The sequence below is a fragment of the Bacidia gigantensis genome (genome assembly GCF_019456465.1).
Source record: "Bacidia gigantensis strain McMullin 20006 chromosome Unknown contig_278, whole genome shotgun sequence".
Taxonomy (NCBI): Eukaryota; Fungi; Ascomycota; class Lecanoromycetes; order Lecanorales; family Ramalinaceae; genus Bacidia; species Bacidia gigantensis.
In genome coordinates, this window is record NW_025408606.1 from 1,409,086 (window position 1) to 1,432,087 (window position 23,002).

General features: G+C 45.4%; 5 protein-coding genes across 5 annotated transcripts; 2 read left to right on the forward strand and 3 right to left on the reverse strand.

Moving 5' to 3' along the window:
- Nucleotides 1-433: 433 nt before the first annotated feature.
- On the forward strand, nucleotides 434-925 carry KY384_007899 (uncharacterized protein; the record flags this gene model as incomplete). The annotated part of the gene is made up of 1 exon (XM_044816388.1): nucleotides 434-925. One exon carries the CDS (start codon nucleotides 434-436, stop codon nucleotides 923-925), a length of 492 nt encoding a protein of 163 aa, XP_044667028.1.
- Nucleotides 926-3,166: 2,241 nt separating this feature from the next.
- KY384_007900 (uncharacterized protein) lies at nucleotides 3,167-5,170 on the reverse strand (the record flags this gene model as incomplete). Its single annotated transcript, XM_044816389.1, has 2 exons — nucleotides 3,167-4,804; nucleotides 4,910-5,170. The coding sequence occupies 2 exons, from the start codon at nucleotides 5,168-5,170 to the stop codon at nucleotides 3,167-3,169; spliced, it is 1,899 nt and encodes a 632-aa protein (XP_044667029.1).
- A 504-nt stretch (nucleotides 5,171-5,674) lies between these two features.
- KY384_007901 (uncharacterized protein) lies at nucleotides 5,675-8,907 on the forward strand (the record flags this gene model as incomplete). Its single annotated transcript, XM_044816390.1, has 3 exons — nucleotides 5,675-6,188; nucleotides 6,240-6,775; nucleotides 6,826-8,907. The coding sequence occupies 3 exons, from the start codon at nucleotides 5,675-5,677 to the stop codon at nucleotides 8,905-8,907; spliced, it is 3,132 nt and encodes a 1,043-aa protein (XP_044667030.1).
- Nucleotides 8,908-8,976: 69 nt separating this feature from the next.
- KY384_007902 (uncharacterized protein) lies at nucleotides 8,977-12,021 on the reverse strand (the record flags this gene model as incomplete). Its single annotated transcript, XM_044816391.1, has 2 exons — nucleotides 8,977-11,397; nucleotides 11,467-12,021. The coding sequence occupies 2 exons, from the start codon at nucleotides 12,019-12,021 to the stop codon at nucleotides 8,977-8,979; spliced, it is 2,976 nt and encodes a 991-aa protein (XP_044667031.1).
- A 6,401-nt stretch (nucleotides 12,022-18,422) lies between these two features.
- KY384_007903 (uncharacterized protein) lies at nucleotides 18,423-22,027 on the reverse strand (the record flags this gene model as incomplete). Its single annotated transcript, XM_044816392.1, has 3 exons — nucleotides 18,423-18,524; nucleotides 18,606-21,838; nucleotides 21,892-22,027. The coding sequence occupies 3 exons, from the start codon at nucleotides 22,025-22,027 to the stop codon at nucleotides 18,423-18,425; spliced, it is 3,471 nt and encodes a 1,156-aa protein (XP_044667032.1).
- Nucleotides 22,028-23,002: the final 975 nt, after the last annotated feature.

Below are 23,002 nucleotides of genomic sequence, written 5' to 3' on the forward strand. Positions count from 1 at the left end.
TATACAGCCGCCGAGAGGGTCTATTGGCCCTCGTTACTGCTGCCTATTGAAAGTGCCCCGTTGGGCAACGCATTAGGCGCTTTATCTAGTACTGGCAAGTGAAGCTGGTATAGATATTTCTCGTTTTCCGTGCAAATCAGTCATTACTAGGTCGTCAAGTAAATGATAATATCAAACATCACAAGCCAGGTGTCACAGCAAGGAAGATACTCTCAACTCTAGGAGCGTGTTCCAGGACCAAAGAGCATCACCAGTCCCGCCCAGATCTTAAGGGGAGCCAACTGCCCCTAAGCCTTCAGCGCCTTACGCCACAGAGTTTCCGTCAGTCCCTTGGTTACAAGCCCGAAATGTAAGAGATATACATCTTGAATCGAAGTCATTGCCCGTAGGCATGCAACTTTGGAAGGTGTAGAGGCTTCCTTGATTGCTGAGTATGATTTATTGGCTCCCATTATACATCTCGGTTGGAATCGTTGGGACTCTCATAGTCATAGCGCCGTGCCTTTGGTGGACGTATAGAGAGAGGCGAAAGGAGTTGAAGCACATCAAACGTGACTTGAGAACTTCCGAGAGAAGAGCAGATCGACTACCGGAGTTGGAGGCGGATCTTAGGCGCTTGAGGACGGAGCGAGATCGATTGAGGACGGAGCGTGACAATCTCAGGGCAGAGCTAGCCGACGTCAGAGGGCAACACAATGCAGCAAGCCAGCGATTACAGCAGCAACTTCGTGACAGCCAGGCTCATGGTGATGATATACAAGCCCAATTACATGCCATTCAAGGAAGACATAATGCGAATGTCCATCAATTGCAGGAAATCAGAGCCGATCGCGACGACATAAGGGCTCAGATGCGAACCCTGGAGGAGAGATACGACTTCGTTACTCAGCAGCACCGTGAGATGGCAGCACACAACCGAGGATGACGAAACCTTGACTGTCGATATTGAACGACTTCCGAAGGGTTGACGCAGCTTCCTTGGATTTCATGACTGAGCTGTTCCGACCATACGGCCGCCTGTTGGTGATGGTTATCTCAAGTACCAGGCTAGCCTGTTCCTATAAAGCCTTCATCTTCATTCCAGCCTGCACGATATTGTGATGTATCCAGAGGCCATTCCAAGCTTACTCTTCGACGCCCTCTGACGAAATCGGCATCGCAAACCGTCAAATGTTGTTGAGCAGCGCGAACCCAGTAACTTTGCGAGCAATTGAGGATGATTTTGCAATTCCAACACCAGGTCCTGCCGCAAGAGTCTAAATATAAGAGTAAGCCACGTCAACACATTTCAGAAGTGCTTCATCTTGACCCTTGTTTGGACACTCCATCTCATGACAGCCTCCTTGTTTCTTAGTGTAGACACCACAGCCTGCGCCAGGACACCTTTTGTAATACTTCCTTTTATGCTCATCGGTCTCCTCATCATTTGCATACAACTGGTGGTACTCTAAGCAGGTTTGGTTTTCGTGCCATTCAGAAGAGCATCTGAAGCAGCTGAGATAGCCGCAGGATTCGCAGCGCATTTTGGGGTTCTGGGCTGGAGGACACGTCAGAGGTGATTTTGAGTAGACTTCAATACGAGAATGTACCTCCACCAATGTGTATTTGCCCATTCTGACAGTCACCTCCCGGTCGGTTACATTGCGAAAAGTTCGGGTCTTGTTTCATCAAGTTCCTGTTAATAATGTCATGATATCTGCCAAAGTATGAGTTGCGAGTCAAAGACTTGACTTCAGGAATATACGTACCTCTCAAAAGCAGCACTCGAGGCAATGGCTTGGATATCCTCAAATCGAAGCGATAGTCCACAGCCTGCAGAGGGACAGCGAATACTCTGCCAACGGCCGCCTTCAATATCCGAGTCGACTTGGCCTGTGGCGCATTCACTGCAGACCTGATTTGGATGTGAGCACTGTGCCGTGAATCCCTGGCTGTCATTGTGGACTTTGAAATCGAAGCAGACAATACATTCAAAGCCAGCCAAATAACGGTATCTGCGGCTCGTTAGCCTCCAAGCCATAGCAAGCAATCCAAGTCAAGACATCCCTTTTCAGTACGGCTTGCTGCGTCGCTAGACGACGTTCAATCCTCCGATGGTTGACTTCTAGCTTCGCTTTGCAGTTTCTCGTGTAGCATTCTTGCCGCCCTTCCAACACGCGTAGAACAACATCCGCATCGCAATGGGTACACAAATATGGAGGGAGCTGATGGCTCTTGGGACATCGAGCGGCTTCGATAACAAAGGACGAATACCGTTTATATGGGAGAAGACTTCGTCTGCAACTAGCACAAGTTGTTTCGCTGCCGCGGGGAGCAAACGGGAATAAACGGTCTTGAGGTTTTGCGACGAAGGCATCGTTGATAGCCCAGCAAATCCTCCATTTTTCCGAGACACTCATAGTTTAGGCGACTTTGGGCAAGTCAAACCGTTTTCAGTCCATCTAATTGTGTTGTATTGAGGGAGGAGGCGTCGCTCCGCGGTGCTTCTTGACAAGCGGACAATCGCGTATATTTTGGCCTTCATGCATCGCTTTGGGCCACCACAGCAAGATCTGTAGAGATAGCCATGCTCAATTCACTCGTGAGTGACGAAAGTTGTGCAGAAATGCCCAAGATCACTCCCGCCAGAGCATAAAGAGCGTAGTTTGTAGTATTTGAGTAATTATGTTTACGAGCTCTTTCGGAAGCATTCCGCAACAAGATTCTCTTTCCGGCAGCTCTAGGTACCTCGCCCCTAGACAGCAGCCCCAGGAACGGGCTTCCTTAGGGAGCTAAAGCCCCTTCCATGTGGCTATCTTGACCAACCCTCATGAATAATATGTGGAGGGACAACCCGTTCATACTCTCAAGCTCTCAAACTCCCAAACTCCCAAATTCTCAATGGCATCTATCATGCTGTTAATCTCTGTTGCTTGACCTTGCCTGGTCCCTGAGATCTGCTTTCTCATCCCCTTCGTGTCTCCTTCTCCCCGTCCAGCGTATTGTCCTTCTTAGCTTTGAGTTCACAAGCATACTGTATCTGCTTACCTTCCTGATACCCTAGCAATCTCTTCCCAGGATGTAAAAGATCGAGATGTTTTCACATTAATGGTGACAGCTAGACGGGCAACGTAAGGGCCACGATTCGCCCAATGACAACGTTTGCATCACCAGCTTTGTTGCTGGGTCATGCACTGTCATGTTTGATGATATCAGCCGCCTTCTCAGCGACCGCATAGACAGGCGCCATGATATTTCCCGACACAGACATGGGAAAGACACTAGCATCAACGACTCTCAATCCTTCCACCCCAAACACCTTCAGCCTATCATCAACAACACGTCCAAGACCTGCTGTACCTATTGGATGATACTCCGTCCTAGTATTCCCACGTACGTACTCCTTCCGATTCGCAAGATCATGTAGCGGGAAATCCTGCGGTGGAAAGTTTCTTTGTCTGATCTTCTGCTGCAGAGGTGATGTCTGGAAGACCTCGTCCGCAATTCTCAGTCCATGAGACAGCATCTCCACGTCGAGATCGCGTTCCAGGTAGTGAGGGTCAATCAATGGCTGTCCTTCCGGATCCTGTTCATCGATATGTGAAGACCCGCGGGAGAAGGGGTGAGTGATAGCAGCAAGAATAGTCACCCCTCTATTAACGACGCCCGGTACCGGAACAGGTCTTGACCCGTCGACGCGACTGGGATCAAACGAGGCAGGCAGAATGAGAAACTGAAGACTTGCTGCACTAGGGTTTCGCAGCCGCGCTGAAAGCGTTTCGTATTCATTGCGCGCTGCGAGGTCTTTGGCTTGCAAGACTGTCTCGTTGGCCAAACTTACCAGTCGATCTATTTCTTGCTCGTCTGTGCTTTGCGCTATGGAAATGAAACCAGTGGACGTCAACGAGCTGGACAAGGGACCTCCTTCGCCTTTCATGTATTGAGCCGTGGCGTTTTCAGCAAAGCTTGGATCGACCATGCTGTCAAGCGAGAATTGTCCTTCCACAAGTTCGTATGATAAAGCGGTCATTACGTGATCTTCGAGGTGTTCACCTACTGCTTCATTCTCCATTATGCATTCAATCTGGCATTTTTCTAAAAGTGACCGCTTGCCGATGCCCGATAGCTCCAGAATCTGTGGCGTGTGTACCACTCCGGCTGACAAGATGATCTCCTTTCTGGCATTGACGATGAAGTCCTCCCCGCCTTTCGCCACTTTGACACCTATAGCCCTCGGTTTCTGTCCGCTCTGATCAAAGATCATATTCTTCACAACCGCTTCTGTCAAAACGAACAAATTCGCCCTATCAGCATTCGGCTTGAGGTACGCGGATGCAGCATAACTTCTCGTGCCTGAGCCTTTACTGCGGTCAATCGTACTCAAATGCGTAAAACCACCAAGGAGGTTCCCACTCCACGCATCTTTTGGTGCTTCCCACGCCAACCCTGCATTTTTGCTTGCTTGGAGCCACTCCTCCGCCACCGGAGCGACCCAAATTGGGAACGTGGTCTTTATAGGTCCAGTCATGCCATGGCTCTCGATCTCGTACACAGGAGGAGTTGTGACCGTCTCCAACTCCACCGATGAGCCATCTCCATTGATCTGCGGCAGCTGTGTAGCCTTCACAACCGGTTCTACGAAGCCTTCGTGCTTGAGAAAATACGGCTTCAACCCCTCCCATCCCCACCCCGAATACCCCGTCAGTCGAGCCCAATCATCGTACTCAGCCGCCTGCCCTCGAATATACATCATAAGGTTAATCGCACTCGATCCGCCTAGAACCTTGCCTCGGGAAAACGCATGAACCATCCCTTTCGTGCCAGCCTACGTAGATTTTTCGTCAGCACCATTACCCTACACCACGCCCTCCTCTCCCCCCCACTCCTCCTTCCCACCTCCCAACAAAGAAAAAGCAAACCAAAAACCCACCTGCGGCACCGTCCTCATACACCAATCAAACTCCTCATTCCCAATCAACTTCGTAAAAGCCGCCGGAATAGCAACATTGACATCATCCAATTTCGCGGGCCCAGCCTCCAGCACACCAACCTTGACACCCGGGTCCTCGGACAATCTCGCCGCGATGGTAAGGCCAGCCGTGCCGCCGCCGACGATGAGATAGTCAAAGGAGACGGAGAGGAAATCGGTGAGGGTTTTGAGAGCGGGACAGGCGGTGGTGGGGACACTCATGATGATGTCGATGACAAATCGAAGACGAACAGCGTTTGAACATTGCAAGTGCTGACGACGGATTTAAGCTAATCCGTTTAATCCATCGATCGGCGTCAGAGCTTATCCCTGCTAGTACCTGCAGGCTTACATTCACCAAGCAATGCATTTCCAGGCTGTAGACAGCATCAATTAAAGAGTGTCGTGGATATATTCTGAGGCTACAAAGTCATTGGAATTCACTGCCTGAGAACGGACGGAGTCGAACTACCCCCGCGCTGAGCTCTACTATCATAGTCCTAGAGCTTGGAATGATTTATCATCGTCCTTGTCATTTGGCATAGTATGTTGGTACACCTGAACTCAGACTCACAGTACCGTATTAACGATCACTTGCCAGATGATGACAAAAGCTTTTGAATACTCCAATTACTCTCGAAGGGATTTCTTCTTTCATTAGGCTCCTACTAGAATTCTCAATATGGCTAGAAGCTTCAATGGAGATTTTTTTGGACCACCTCCGTCATGGAGCGATTTTCAAACGTGATAGCTATCCCAGGTATCCCTACAAGCCCACAAAGGCACAATTTACTCTCTTTCCTTGCTACTGCTCAGGCGTTGCACCTCGAGTTTTTACCAATTACATGGCAATCTGCTCGCCAGGAACTGGGCATAGGCGCAACTTCTATGGTCAATGAAGCTTTTGCTGATCTGCACACAAGCTTTGCGTTCAAACGCGTCCAGGAGGAGGCAAGATTGGAATCTAGCGAAGAAGACATTTACCGTGTGTTGACCAACGAGATCATGGTTCAGTCATATCCGCCTATCCGAGAACATCAGCACATCTCACAATTACAAGGTCTTTGCTGGGATATCGAGACTGATGGAAAGGTCTGGCCTGTCCTTCTGTTTGAGAAATCGCATTTGGGCGATCTCTATAACTTTTTGAAAACGGATCTAGGAAAAGAACTAAGCGTTGATGAACGGCTCAAGATTTGTGAAAATATCGGAGAGGCCATCTCAGAAATGCATTCCTACAGTAAGCCATCAAATAATCGAATCAGTGTTTGAAGTATGTTGAGCTTACTAGATGTCATCCACGGAGACTTGAAACCAGAGAATGTACTTGTCTACAAAGATCGCACAGATATGTATCACGTCAAAGTCATAGATTTTGGTTATTCAACCAGATATACGGAAGACACACCTTCAGTTCAAGTGCCAAAGTCAGAGCCCTGGAATGCGCCAGAGCACGACCGTCCCAAGCGTATGTGGAAACCATCTGAGGCAAAGAAATTGGACTATTTTTCTTTCGGCTTTTTATGTCTTTGGATCTTGTTCGAAGAACATGTCGAGTATGATCACGAAGAATCGGTGAGTACCCTAATAGAGCTTAAACAGGAGGGAAAACTGCCAAAAGTTGCGCAGCAGCGAGTAGAAGCCGAAAAGTCTCTGAATGATGACATGAAACGTGCTTTACAAAACTTCTTTGAGTCCACACTAGATCATGACCCAACAAAACGACATCCGAGCATCGGAGGGCTGTTCAAAGGACAAGTGGAAAGCCATGGTCCGTATCAGCAAGTGCAAGCGACAGCAGCTAATTTCCCTGACACTGAGTTCAAGGTGAGGTTATCATGTGCGAATACACTGATTGAGACTGACCGCTTCTAAAGCTCGAGGCTTCTCTGGGCGAACTTTACACATGTGACTACAGGGTTCGCTCATATATCACGACCTGCCTTCAAGAGACATTTGATTCGGCATCCGAAACTTCAGACCACACTTTGACGGCAAATATTGCATTTCAAGTCGCACTTTGTTACAAGCTTGGGTTTGGTATCAGCAGAGACGAAAGAAAGTCAGCAGATGCTTTGCAGAAAAGCAACGAAAGTGAGATCAATTTCGAACACCTGATTTCTTATTGGGAAGAGATGGAGGAAAAACGTTTTCGAGCGTCAGCTTTGATGGCTTCGAGGGGTAAGCACCACCTTCAGTACATCGACTTCGGCATCCACTACTCAGAACAGAAGATTTTACAGGATGCGGAGCTACAGCTTCTTCAGGACATTGCAAACATAGAATTGAACCTTGGGGCCCAAAATGAGTTTTTGTTGTTCCTCAAGAACGCTCTAACGTCCCTTTACCAGACTCAAGGGCGATGGAACCAGGCCGAGAAAATCCTTAGGGAAATCATTCCTGCAAGTATAAATTTGCTCGGTAAACAGGCTACTTCTACGCAGGTGCTCATGCTTCGCTTAGCAGCAATGCTCAAGTTTCAATGGCAGCTGGATGAAGCCGAAGGATTGGAGAAAGAGGTCATGAGTACCTTTACAATGACTCATGGGCCAACTCATGCTGTCACGATGACAAGCATTTCGAGAATTGTAGGAACACTTGTTCACCAAGGTCGACTGGAAGAGGCCGAAAGGGAAGAAGCTCGAGTTTACAAAACGAAGAAACGTTTGATGGGTGATGAGCATCCCTTAACACTTCTGAGTCTTAGCAATTTGACCGTTCTCTTTTATCTGCAAGGACGGTGGCGAAAGGCTGAAAATTCAGCAAGGCGCGCTTGCAAGTTGAGTACAAGGGTCTACGGCTCGAAGCACGTCAACACTGCTCAATGTGAATCTAGTTTTGCTTCATGTTTGTTGGAGGGAGGCCGGACGAAAGATGCGGAGAAGAAGTTCAGAAAGGCCATTAAAACGATGGAACAAGTATACGGCAAGAATAATCCTCGTATGTTGTCAGTCAAGGGTCATTTAGCCCGCACAAAAAGCTTGCAAGGCCAATGGAAAGAAGCCGCGAAATTGAGGGTGGAAAATCTTGAAGTGAGCTCAAAGACTTTAGGCGAAGACCATCCAACAACGTTGAATCAGATGAGCGACCTTGCATCTACTTTACACGATCAAGGTCAGTGGAGTGAAGCTGAAGCTTTGTTAACCCGAGCATTTGATTTATCAGTAGGAAGACTGGGTCAAGAGAATATCAATACGCTGAATATCATGGCTAATTTGGCATCTGTGGTTCGGGAGCGGGGCCGGTTCGAGGAAAGCGAAAAGCTCCAAAAGCAATTGTTGGATGTCTGCATGAGGAAATTAGGTCCCAAAAGCCTAATTACAATATCTTATGAAGCACATCTTGCATTAACCATATGCAAACGTGGTCGGCTGAGCGAGGCTGAAGAAATGTTCAGGCGAGTTCTGGATGGTAGAGGGAGCATGTTGCGTCCCGACCATCCAGATACAATTACCAGCACGATGGATCTGGGATCCACACTTTGGAAGCAGTGCCGTTTTGATGAAGCTGGCAGCCTTTTCAGGAGAGTGATAGCAGCCAGAGAGAAGAGCTTAGGCACAGAGCATTCCGAGACATTGAAAGGAATGGATCATTTGGCATTGACACTGTGGAAGCAGGGCTCGCTTCAAGAGGCTGAGGGTTTAGCACTTCAGGTACTGCAAACTCGAATCAGAACGCTAGGCGAAGAGCATCCTAATACTTTGACGAGCAAGTTTAATCAAGCAGTCATGCGCTGGGAAATAGGTGATCATGAACAGGCTATCACATTGATGGATACCTTTCTCGAGCCTTCGGGCAAAGTCTTAGGTTCAACACATCCGTATATCGTCGGGGGAATAAAATACTTGGAGACATGGAGGACAGCGCAGGAGCGCTCTGATGAAAGCAAAATTGCGCAGCCGGAAAAATATGCCCGAGAGGTGCAGGCGTCAGTGATTGAAGCAAATAAACCTGCGTGAAAGGCGTCTAACCCCAAGAAGATGTTCAGAGAGAAATGTGAAGCGACAGTGGCTTGTAGCGATCGGGTATCATACAGTCATTCTCCCCAGCATCTCTAAGGGCTCTATTATTTTCTGAATAATCCGTGCAAGTTCATCTGGACCTTCTTGTTGGCCTGCTTCCTCGCTCGGCACGTCGTCGATGTTGTTAAGTCTTGAGTCTATGCTTAAGCAGAACCGAGTCACCTCCTGATACACAGCACCCATCTGTGCCCCGAGACGAGGCACATAATTTTCCAGCAGTGCCTGCCGAAGTCCAGAAAGATCCACCGTTGGATGTTTCAGGGACCAATGGCGGAGCGGACGCCAAAAGCCAATCTCTAACAAGATCAGACCAAAGCTATAATAGTCGTAATCCATGTGATATCGACCAGTGCGAGCGTATCCTGGATGCCGATATTCTTGGAAATTCTCTCCGCTCGCCGGCCCTTGAGTGTGCCAGGCATCTCCGCCAGGTCGACTCTTATTTAAGCCGACAACATATGGCTGGACGATTATTGGGGAGAGACCGTTATCCTGGTCGATTTGTGTGGCCCTTCTAACGAAGAGAACATTGTTCGAATTGAAGTCCTTGTGGAGCCAGCCTATACAATGAAATTGCTCCAGAAAGCTTGCGAGCATAGCTGCGAGCCTGTATCTCTCTCCAAGTGTCGGTGGATACTGGACCTCGCTTATGTATGTCTCTGGACTTTCCAGCAGCTGAAGAAGCGTCGCAAACGAGGAAACGGACTCGGCCCCGTCTTCAAGGCCTGGGATCTTGTAGATGAAAGCGTAACCTTTCTTTTTACCGGTACTTTCGAAAGCACCGACGCAATCTAATATCCTGAGACTCGAAGGTTTTGGCTTCACGCGGAAACCTTGAGCTTTTAATCCCATCACAATCGCGCGCTCATGGGGTGGGATAGCTTTCCATGCTGGAGAGTAGTACATCCATTCCACAAGGACCGGGGTGGTCGTCTTGAAAAGACCCAGCGTATGTCCTCTGGCTGACTTACCAATTTGGACGTCCTTATGGGACAATATGGAGTCCTCAGGGACTTCTGTTGGATTTGAGTCTATCTCCAGCCGTATCTGCTTCATCATAGCCATAGCTGCTCCTTCTTCATATGCTGGATCATCCTCGAGCCTGAACGAGTGCTGGATTTCATTGAAATACCCAGGTTCTTCGCATCTCAATATAGCTCGGATCCAGAAGGCCTCCCCCTTCCTCCGGGCCTCAGTCGGCAAACAATCCCATAGCAACTTGACTGATTCTTTTATACGAGTCTCAAGCGCCTCAACATGAGAGCTGTACTCCAAGTCATGATCAGGACTCTGATTTTGATCTCTCTGTGTTTGGTGATCATGGTCTTTGAATTCAAAATAAAGCCTAGTCATGATCTTTCGGATATCATTATGAAGGTGGGCCAAATCTTGGATAAGTGAGAGTGTCGGGTCGTCATCATGTAGGCCTAATATTTGACCAAAGGTGAGGAAGCGCTCCTGTTCAAACCACAGCGTCATCCCCATTGATGGCCGATCAATTGGGCGAGCACATCGCTCTACATGAGCTTGGAACAAGGAGCGAACAGCACCGAAGTGAGCTTTGAGGCTGATGAATGTAATCTCAACACATAGATCCGCCATCTTGGGACGATCGTAAGGGTCCCCTTTTAATGCCCTTCCCGCTAGTCTTGCTAGCATGGCAAGAGGGGAGGAGGTCAAGGCACCAGCCATCAACCTTGTCAACCATATCTGGACTTTCGGCTTGATAATCCCTTCCTTACCAAAGAAGGAGTGGTCTGACCATTGCGGGTCGCGTCCAGGACTTAATCGTGATTGACGAAAGTCTTTCAGGCTACGAGCACCTTCCTTCATATACGTAATCACCTCAACTATGAGACACCCAAAAGCCCAGACATCGATTGCTCTGCCCACATTCTGATGCACAAGATTTTCATCCATACACTCAGGTGCAAGATAGTCGTCCGTGCCAGCCTTCCATCGCGTTTGAGACGGTAGGTCCGCTGTTTTAAACTTACCAAGACCAAAATCTGCGAGAATGAACGTCTCTGAGCTTACGAGTATATTCGCAGGCCGAAGGTCATGATGGTATCCAACGCCGTCAAAGTCAATCCCATGTCTATTCCCTTCAAGGTGTAAGTTATGTGTATGGCGAAGTGCCGAAGCCAAACCTTCCAACGCCGCGTAGAATGTAATCGAATGCTCGAATCGTGCAACTGGGGTCTCCATTTCAAGAAACTCTTCGAGGTTCATATCAAGAGCAGAAAATAGAAAATAGTGTTCGCCGCCATATGAGTATGAAGCAAGTAGACGAACGATGTTAGGATGCTCTAGACGATTGAGAAGTACTAAGCAGCGTTGCTCATTCCGAAATGCCTTCTCATAACTCTCTTTGCTCTGGCCTTCTTGAACCCTTATTTTCTTCCTAATAACCCAGACATGCTTACTCTATTGTATCGTGAGTGATAACTGCTTGAGAAAAGAACTTTGCGCTGCACTCCACCAGAAGAGACTTACCGCAATGGGCATAAATTGTTGAAGCAAAGGAAATAGTTGAACCCTCGACACGTCCCCAGACGCACCACCGGATATATATTGGGAGGCATCGAGATAGGGGAGAATTCTTCTCTTATTGATCTGAGTGTGAAATTCGCTCATCTCTTTTCGGAACACGAAGGGCAGGAACTGCCATTGGTATTCGGATGCAAATATAGCACCAAATTCGCCGGTTATTCGGACTGCGCACTCTTCACTCAACGGAAGGCTACTATCCGTGACACCGTGCTCACGAAAGGATATGATTGAATACTCCTCTCCACACCTCACTAGGATTGCAAATGTTCGGACTGCTTCTTCAAAAATTTTCCGAGCCAACCCAATGCGTTCGTGTGCATCGCAATGCAACTCGTTGACGGCTCTCTCGATATTCTGTATCGTGAAAATACTTTCAAGGGCAAAATCGGGGAGAAAATAGCGCCCGGATTCAGACAGTATCATCCCACTCTCGATCTGTCGCTTCATAAAGCGGATAGTGTCTTTCTTGCTGGACATCGCCAACGGCAATGTTGACATTGTTATCTCTACGTGATGTTGTATGTCGTGGCTGCCTTCAAGTGACCCTCTTATTCGACCTTGAGGCCTCGTAGGCTTAGGATGAATGACCGCTTGAGGGTCAATGTATTGCCTGAACAACCCGAAGAATCTGTCACCCGTCCACCGTATATGTTTGATGGGACCGTCTCATCGTTGTGAATAAAAGTAAGGGAGTTGATACCTGCCTTCTGTTCGGATAGGAACAGAAACTTTATGACCGTGCTGGCATTGACAAGCTACAGAGACAGCGGAGACACTTTGCCTTAATGCTGCCTAGATCCCTGGGGGCCAGCATGATAAGGCTCACGAAGGCTTGCCGAGGTCATGCGAAGCAGCTGGGAGGGATTACCAATGCATATACAAGGCCAATAAGACAGGACGAAGAACACAAATAGCATTTCATACTGCCCCAATCTACGGGCAAGTGGAGTGACATAGATTGAAGCAGCTATGCTATTGGCGCCAAGTGATGCTTTCGATCTCCTCCTAAGCCATCGCAATTTAGAGGACGCTGGACTGCAGAATAGATTGAGCTCGTCTACCTTGGTGAGCTTTCGAGGAGCTGTGATTTCCATCTTGCCACCTCCCTTCTAAACAAATATTAGCGGACATGTTAGCGTGCGGATTCTTGCAGTCATGAGTCGTACCACGACCGCGTAGTCGCTGCCAAAATTTGTTTGCAAGAGCTCTCTGAGCTTCGCGTCGAGCACATACCTCGTCTCCAGGATAGTAGTTGCGGACATGGAGTATGAAAATCGGGGAGGCTTTGTTGTGTTTTCCTGTACGTCCCTGCGGTGATGGCTCTTTTCAAATCGTAAATGTACTAAAAATCGGGTCGTATTGAATAATGAAGCAGAGTGAGTGGAAAGTGAGGCCGAAAAATGAGGCAGTAGAATGCACAAAGTACGATGTGTGAAGGAGGACGCATAGAGCAGGACACATGAAGCATTTATACACTAGAATTCGATGCTTGCTTTGGCTCTTGGCGAGACTATTGCGAGCGCGAGGGCGAGGAGTCGGTACCGAAGATCCCGACCCATTGTACTGGTTGGTTGGTAAGTGGATCCCAGCAACAGCACCCTGCATCTACATGTCGCCCAGCGATCTACAGCGCACTGTCCAGTGTTATTTATTATATAACCTAAATAAAATATATGTAAAATAGTTACTATTGATAGATAATTATTCCTTTAATGTATCATGATTTATGAGTTGCCCCGGACAATAGTTATTCCGCCCCGCATAGTGTAGTTGCAACGTGTACGGCCGGTAGGGGAGTCAACCCTTGCATCATTAGGGCAAGATGAAAAACTTTACCTCGCTTGGACACTTTCATATCAAGAGTATGTCTGCGAGTAAGCAATTACAGAGCAGCTTCAAAGCAAGGGCGTCCTCGGCAAGCCTAACAGCTACGAAGGTATCCCTTCGGCTGTCAGGTGCCTTATTTCAGAGGTATCTTCAAATCTATAGTGTTTTTGTCTTAACTAAGTCTATATAATCCTTCTAACACTCCTTATAGTTATATATACTTACTCTATATATACTATAGCCCTTAGTAGTTTTCGGTATTCGTTTTTGCTATCGCTAATTTATAGGAACAATTAAAATATTCGGCTATAGTTTACTTAAAATTTTCCGATTTACTTATTTCTAATAAATATTATATTTTTTTATAAATTTGCAAATAAAATATATTTTTAAAAGGCTTAGCTTAATTATTTAGTATTTTTATAGTAAAGTAAAATAAAGCTATAATACTAAAAAAGCTAGAGTAGTAGCTTATAGCTTTAATTATCTAATTAGCTTGTTTATAAACTTAAATAAATATTACTTATATAAACTATAAAAACTTATCTTATAATATATATTCTAGGGAAAAGTAATACTAGCGATATAGTAATTAGTTATTATTAAATTAATTAGGAAATAAAAAGGAATTATTTAAGTTTTCTAATAAATTCTTTATATAATATAATAAAATTATAGTTAGTTAATATAGTTAATACTATTTATATGATAATTATATATATTAATAAAAATAGAAATAAATAGTATTTTAGTAATACTTTCTTTAAAAAGTATTTTAGATGTTTTTATATTAATAGCTATTTTTATAAGTTGTTATCGCTATTATTTTACTATTTATTTACTATTTTTAATAGTAGTTATAAAAAATATAATCCTTTAGTTTTTCTATACTAACTATAAGACCTACTTATTATTACTAAAAGCTTTATATAGCCTTTTTTATAAAAGCTAAGTTTTATACTTTATTTATATTTTAGTAATTTCTATTTTAAAACTATTATTCCTTTCTTTTAGCAAGTATTTTCTTTACTTAGCGGTTTCTAACTTTGCTTTTTATAACTTATAATTAGTTTTTTAAATCTTTATAATATTAGCTATATTAAAGCTATTAAATCTAAGTTGTTTAAAAAGCTATACTAATATAAAAAAATTGTTTATCTAGATAATATACTTATTAAAAGTATAATAGAAATATCGCTTTATTAAAAACTTTAAAATAATAGAAATATTACTTTACTAAAAACTTTAAAACAATAGCTTAAATATTGGAATAGCTTTACTTTTTTATTTATTTAAAGCTTATATTTTTAGTTTATTTATTTTTAAATATTATATTTAATTTAGAATAAAATTTTTATTTGCTATATACTATATTTTATAACCTTTTAATATTAGTTTACTTAAAATATTAATAATATACTTAGATTTCCTAGTAAATCTAATAATTATTTCATTGATAGCAAAGTATATACTAATAATAAAAAAATATTTAAAAACTATTTTTAAATACTTACTAAAAGGCTTTAATTTATTAAAAACTATATTTAATTTTTCTATTTTATTCTTTAAAATATATAAAAATTAAGTAAGTTATTTAAACTAAATTAAGCTTATTCTTATTATAATATAAGTATAAAAAGGACCTAGGTACTTTTATTAGTTCTAAATATTTTTAGCTTTAGTCTTTTAATAAATAATTAGCTAAATTATAATTCCTATATATATTTAAAGCTTATATAGTAATATTAGTTTCTAAACTTTTAAATATAAAGTAATTTCTAAAGCTTAAATTAAAAATAACTTTTTAGTAATATATATATTTATTATATCGACAATAAAGCTAAGTATTTTATTATTAAAAAATAAGCTAAAAATATTATAAAGTTTATTAGCTTTTACGTCTTTTAGAATATAGCTTTTTCCTTAAATATATAATTTTTTAATTTCTATTAGCTAAAAGCGTAATATTAGCTAAAAAAGAGAGGCTTATACCTTCGAATTAGTAAACAATAAAAATAATAAGTCTACTAGCACGTAATCTATATCGTTAGATACTCTATTACAAGGTATAGTAGTTGTAATAATCAAAAAATTAAAAAAAAAGGTGGCTGGAAAACGCGTAAAATTAGAGCCGGATTTAAGGCAGTTAACAGCCGAGGGGATACATACAGAGCTCTCTGACGGGAATCACTAAACAAGCCAGGGTGAAGGGCATTGGTACGGGGGTACAAGTACAAGATGAGGCGTACTTGAGACCATTCATCGGCACCGCCTTGCTACATGCCTGTGAATTGCCTTGTCGCGCACACTCAGGGCGCCGAGCACCATGGAAATACGATTCGATAGTAGATATGAAGCCACCTTGGGCAAACGGTCAAATGTTTCGGATATGAGACCCACGGAGAAAGTCAGATGTGCGACCAAGTCTCTCTCGTGCCTCCACAATACACCAAAAGGATGTCTTCACCCTCAGATGGGAACTTTGATGGATATGAATCATACCCTCTCAATCTTCTTCAAACGGACATCGAACATCACCATATTAGATGCTATCACTCCCAACTTGAGGAGATGTCGTCAGCACTGTTCGTCAGCAAGAGCGCAGACTGTAGAATGGATTTGATGGAGATTGTCGATGCAACCTCGACTTCTCTTCTCGTAGATGTAGACAAGGTGGGACTTTCGCAAAGACAGCATAGTGTCCACCAGGCGACGCTCCAGATAAGCCAAATATCATCGCTGTGCCAATTGCAGGATACCTTGCAGGTATGTTCGATCGCACCAGAGTGAATCTTCTAGTAACAAAATTGGAAAAGAAACAAATTTCACCCGGCGGATCCAGACTTCTGTATGAATCTCCACAATTCCAAATATGTTTATCCCTCTAAGGCGTCTCGGCTAAGTATTCGTCTCTCTACTTACTCATATGTGATAGCATCCTCTACAAGGCGAATTCTTGGAGCCGTATGAAAATGACTGTGCACATGTTCAAAGCCCTTTGCACCTTCGATCAGATATCACCCGACTTTCTTAAGATTTTCTTCGGCTTTGGCAGAAAGCTTTCATCGCTCGACGAAAATTACATGACTTGTTATTATCGATGCTCTACAACAATGCACGCAAGAAGACACGATATGACAGATAACCGAAAGAAATACGCAGATAGGGAGAGCCGAGGAGAGCTGGAAGTTGAATTTTTCGGTCAGTGAGCGTCTTTCCATTCTGATTTCGAGATGAGTCGATGTAAAAGCATATTTGCTCTTTCTTTACGAACTTCGTAGTCGTGAGAGCTTCATTAGTGCTCGAAAATTCGCGAAGTCAACAGAAGGAAAATTGTTTCGAAATTGCCCAACGATCGTGGATTTGATAAGGTGGGAATGCTTGAGCTTTCAATAACGTTATCGCAAGTCTCTAATGCACCTCTTACATCTTTCCTCTCAAGGTGATCTTGACCTTATCGCGTTGACTTCCATCTTCGAGCAGAGCTGAATGCTTGAAATAGAGCTTTGCTACAATGTCCGCCATTATGAATTACACGGACGCGATCTTGATGATCCATGGTCATGCCGACAATCGGCCATACATCAGAAATATCTCATAGTAGATGGTAGTTCGAAATGGATCGTGATACAGCCGCCGGTCAAATTCTCATATACGTTGTGTGACATTCGATGCGACCAGACAGCGTATCCAATGGATGTGCACGTTCATTTTCTTGCAACTGCTACAGCATCATGGAAAGACTATCTCGATTTCTTGACAAAGGAGCTCAATGAGCTGGTATGTGAGCCCAATACTTGAGCCCAGCAGGAGACTGGAGTAAGGAAAACGACTGACTAAATGCCAAATTGGCCATACATTAGGACGACAAAGTGTCATTCCCAAAACCATTCAAGAGATACGATGCCAACTTTTCGCACATCCAGAAGATCCATTATCTACGCCACAAGTTACTTCACGCTCATATGATACTCCAAAATACCCAAAACTTACTGGATTCTCTCGCGGTACACGCAGAGAAACTCGCACAGGTCAGCTTTTCATCGCCGATCCTGGGCTTGTCGTTTCAATCCGCGCTTGAGAACCTCAGCTCAGATGTCAAGAGCTATGTCACCGTATGTGACAAGCTCCTGAAACTCTCCGAAGACACACGCTTCATGGTATGTCGTGCCTCGCACCACATCGGCCCCCCGCACAATCCGCAATTTCGAAGTTAATCCTAGCGAACGTGGTCACGTAGAGCAAAGATATCCTCCGCTTCCGCAGTGACGAGCTCTCCCATGAGAACAGCATCAACCTCACTGGAATTGCCCAAGCCGAAGCCATCAGCACCAAGATCATGGCGACCTCATCCCACAACACGGCCTGCGACTCGCGCACAATGCGCATAGCAACAATAGTCGCCTTGATCTATCTCCCAGCCAACTTCGTCATGGTGAGCTTTATCACTCCTTCCATTGCATACATGCATGCATGCAAAGGGTTCATGGCAGGCACTGATCCCTGTTTCTTTGGACATCTATAGTCCTTCTTCAGCAGCAACCTCGTCGAATTCCACAGCTATGATAGTTCAAGAAATGGGGGCTCGAGCTCCACGGGGATGCGCGTTCATGGTCAGATATGGGTAGCATTGCTCATAATCGCTGTGCTTGCGTCGTTGACTTTGTTGCCGACGGCCTACTGGAACTGCAAGGGGAGGGCGGGAAGACAACGTAGCGTGGTGTAATCCAATGGGTTAGACTCTCGACCAAGCTTCTAAATGGCTCGAGCCTTTACCTAGGACATTTCGCTTTCGAAAGGATTGAGATGTAGGAACACATATAAGAGGTTAGACATGCAATCTATCATTGAAGCGCCTGGTGTTGTTCTGTCACAAATCAATTGGTTACCAGTGCACGTCGCGGTATCGAGCCAAGAGGCATACAGATGTATGGCTCTTAATTGCGTCTTGACCCTGAAGACTATTGCACCTCCGTGTGGATATCATCGCTAGCAAAGACGCGACATACCGCCTATTGAATCTACCCGCCCATCAGCCCCTTTGTACAAATCTGTTGTGTACAATTTTGCTCTCACGGCGCCACAACAGCAGCAGTTTCACTTCCCGTCAATCCTTTACGGATAGCGAGCACACTATCAACAATCACTGCGTCTATACCTTCTTTCACTTGCAACTATTCGGAAACCAAGTCAGCTCTGGGTTCAGTATTCAAGAAATTCCCGAGTAAAGTAAGGGCGAAGAGTAGCTAGCTTACCTGCACTTTCTCCGGATCATTATTAAGCGTTCCATAACTCACACACACAAGCCCACTCTCCTTAACCACCTTCACTAGCCTCGGCGCCAGAATCAATGGCTCTGCCGCAGTCACCACACCAAGCAGATTCCACCTACTCGCAAACCTAATCGCCTCTTGCAAACTGCTAGCCCTGATATCGCCAACCGGCGACGTCCCCGCGTCCGAGAGAAAGAGAATCGGGATCGACGGCTGCTTGAACGAGAGCAAGAGGCAGATATCCGGATTAAAGCTCGAGAAGATAATATTTCGCTTCTTTCCCAGATCGTACACTTTTGTCAGAACGGTGTCGACGAAGCTGTTGAGTTCTACGGCGTAGGTGTCCATCTCCTGCTCCTCGCTTTCGTAGAGCATGGGGTATTTCATTTCGATGTTGAAGCCGATGCTTTCGGGGAGGGTCTTGAACATTTCTTCGAGCGTCGTGAAGGGTGCTTGGATGAAGTTGCCGCGCGAGTTGCCCTTGAAGCCTTTTTCTTTGAAGTCTCTTGTGTGTTTCATGCGGTCGGACATGTGGCTTTCATCGTTCGATAACGCGCCTAAGGACATGGATCTGCCTTTACCTGGTTCAGATGTCTTATCGACAGTCTTGTTGTTGCCATTTGTTCTCCTTTGAGGCGATGGAGCCCGTCTGGGCTGGGAACTCTGACCTTTATTCACGTGTAGGAATTGTTCAAGTGTGAGTGTGTGGACTGGTGCATCTATGCCTGTTTCGCTGACAAGAAAGTCGTGATAGATCACAGGTACGTGGTCTTTGGTCAATTGCACATCAAACTCCACATAAGAAGCGCCGAGGTTAGCAGCTGCAATGAATGACTGTATCGTGTTTTCGCCCAGCTGAAGAGAGTTTCGGGATGCAGAATTCTTTCCCAAGCCTCGATGGCCGATTAGCATAGTCGAAGTTACGCTTTTCCAATATGTCAAGTCCTCACGAATGGCCATGTTAGGATGCGAGAATGGTGTGATAATGAGAAAGTTGAAATGCACGGACCCAATAACGTCCATATTCTGGACAGCAATGATGGGAATCGTAAGATCCCCTTGCAACGACATTCTTTTGGAGCCAATGCTAGGCTTGATGCTGGATAGAAGGGCGACACCTCGACCTACGATCTTCTCGGTAGAGCCCGCATAAGTTGGTACAATGTCGAAAAACAATTTCACTTTTGTCGGATCTGAAGCAGTGAACACGATGGGCTCCGTGTTAACATTGTCTTGAACTGGCAGATCGATGATGGAAGCTTGGCCACTGGCTCCTGTTGCAGAGATATTGACAGAGAGTGCTGTGTCTAGCTGGGTAAAGTGAGCGTCAGCAAGTGGTATACGGTCAAGATTGACAGCCTCAATTTCTTTGCGGGTATCCATTGAGCCCAAGTTAACAAGTATCATTGTCTCATTTTCCAAGAAACGATGGCCGAAGCTTTTGATAGGCTCTGGCCTCTTTGATACGCCATTGCTCACGCCGTTTACTTGAGCTTTGGACTTTCTCTCAGCTAAAGACTTGTTTGTGTGTGCTCCGTTGACAATATTTTCGCATTGCTGATATGCCTCTGGTGGAGCAGAGATTTGCGCAGTGTCTGCGATTGCCTTCGCGATGTCAATATGACCACGCAGCGCCGCATGTTCTCGGGCTGTCCAGCCAGAGGTATCAGGCTGGTCTAAGGAAGCACCAGCCTCGATCAAGGAGTCGACAATCTCGATGAAGCCATCAACGCTGGCAATGTGAAGTGGTGTCCATCCAAAAGTCTTCTCCATCTTTTCTGTGTCTGCTTTTGGCCCATCGAATTCGTTCAGCAGCAGTCTTGCACATACTGTATGCCCAAAGCGAGCTGCAAGGTGGAGTGCCGTCTCGCCTTGGTCATCCTGATGGTCAATATTCACTGCTACACCTAGAAGAGTTTTGACAATTCCTGTGAAGTTGGCCTTCACAGCTGCTGCAAGGATATCGCTGGACTCCCATAATTGCTTATTGAAGATCTCAACTGCAGAGCTTTCCTCTGCCATGTTTCCAGATGCTAGCAGAACTTCGGTTGTCTGAGGGTGACCTCCAGCAACGCATAGGTAAAGTGGTGAGTGGCCTTCTTCGTCTTGTTCGAACACTGCACGGAGCCAGTCGTAGGCATTTGAAGTATCCCACGCTCTCAAGTTCTCTAGTATCGCTTTACAAAGAGGTACAAGACCATATTGAGCTGCATAGTGCAATGTTGTACGTCCGTAGGCATCCCTTGAGAGTATTGCCTGGCGTTGCAGCTCGGAGAAGTGCTCGAGGAGGTACTCAAAGACGCCTACAGCTTTATTGTCGTGTTGAAGATCGATGACGGCGTCTTTTTCTTGCTTCGAAGCCATGGGAGTGATTTGAGTAGGGGCAGTGGCAGGTTTCAAGTATCTCGCACCATTGACTTTGAAGTCCTGATCCATATCATCCCCTGTCTCTCCATCAGCCTGCATTTCTGACTGCGTCTTGGCCCTTCCAAATGTGATGATAAAGCGGTGTAAGCAATTACGCTTATTGATATCACCACGGTCTTCCAGAGTATCAATGCGCCCTAAAAGCTCTCTGATGCAAGCTTTTGCCCTGGCAGAGAGTGCCCTTTGAAGCAATCCCAAATCGAAAGCAGTATTATTTTGGGTCAAGGGTTCGCGATAAGTCTCGGTCCTTTCCAGGAGGGCGCCCATACGTGCTGCATCGTCCGAGCGAATAGCATATTCGAGACCTTCAAGGAGCTCTGGAGGCAGCTTGAGCATTGATGACGAATTCATCCTGTGCAGAGAGTGGGACGAGTGTGTGGAGCTTCCGTCATCGCGAACCTTGACGTCTTTCAGCTTCGATAGCCAGTCATTGACAATATTCATCGTCTTGTTCAGCTCGCTTTTGGTCGCAAACTGTTTTTCATCGACCTTTGATTCGAGGTATCGGTCCTGGGTAGGCCCGACATTCTTGTCAAGCTTCTTCGTAATCTTGATAAAGCCTCGTCTATTTACGTCTCCGTACCAGCTCAATTTCCTCAAGAGGCCCCTCAATTCAAGCAACGCTCCCGTCAGCTCTTCCATCTCTTCACTTTCCATAACTTGACCTATCGCAGTATAGCTACCATAACGATCCTCAAGCAGCTTAAGCCTTCTCGCAGCGTCCACGTACTTGTGATTGTAGAAGCGGTCGACATTTTCGAGATTCCGGTCCAGGAAAAAGAAGAATTCTGGTTGCGTTAGCTGAGACCACAGTGGGTCCTACTGCTTGAACACGCAGTACCAGCAGTATCCGGCGCTTCTCCATGTTTCACTTCTTCAGCGGCCGATTTTATCAACTTCTTCAATTGTTTGTAATTAATGTAGGCTGTATCCCATTCTGGCACGACATTTCGAGGCAGGTTACGGCCAAACTTCATTTTGTGAAGAATGACCTTTGCTTCTCCTTTTTAACCTTGCTAAATGAATGTAGGGGACAGGACAAGCCACAGCAACCAGAAGCTCAACGGGTCGTAAAGGGCGTTATCGGGCCGAAGAAGGCAGCACGTAGGCGAACAGGGGGAGGAAAGCTGGATGCAGCCATTTGAGTTGCAGACGTGGTTGTGCTCCTGGTGTAGGGGTAGGGCGACGATAGTACGGATAAGAATGTCGACTATCGGGTTTGCATGCTTTGGAGCGTGCCTCAATGCTGACCGCTCGTTGGCTAAGGATAATGACGCAGGACAAAGGGCCAGCCCAACTGTTCACTGTTGGTGGCTCCAGATATACAGCTTGGTGCAGATTGGCACTATAGGAAGGCCTCAATTGATAGGGGAATAATAAGCAAATTGGCAGGGACAAGCTGCGTGATGCTCCTCTGAATTTTGAGGGTCTTGGTGGTCCAGTCAGCAAAAATCTCAGCGAGCAATTGTCCAATGACGTATGGGGTTCAGCCCTGCTAAAATTGGGCCAAGCTCGCCCCTGGACAGTCAGCTTTCAGGGCTTCTAGGCCTCACACTTCGGCGGCTTAATATCAGGACAAGACATGCTAGTCAGGTGAGCACAGTCATCTGTAGCGGAATGCTTTTGTATTCTAAGTCTATGATGAGTTTAAAGATACTCATAGTACCCGCCTCCTGGTCCTGCGGCTTCCGTCTGCAATCAATGCTGGGTATCTCATGCCTCTTGTGGCGGAATGCCCTCAATTATAACAATCACGCCCCCCGAGAATGCTGAATGAAGTGATAGTTGTCGTCGGATCAATGAGCTATTGGGTCATGGTAGCCTCCATCCAATTGCTGTTCTCAAAATTGTGCTACTGAGTCCTTACTCAACTTTCCGACCCATTCTTCTTCTGCTTTCTTAAGTCATGCTGAGATCAAATGATACTTGGGAACTTTTCGTGTTGCATATCG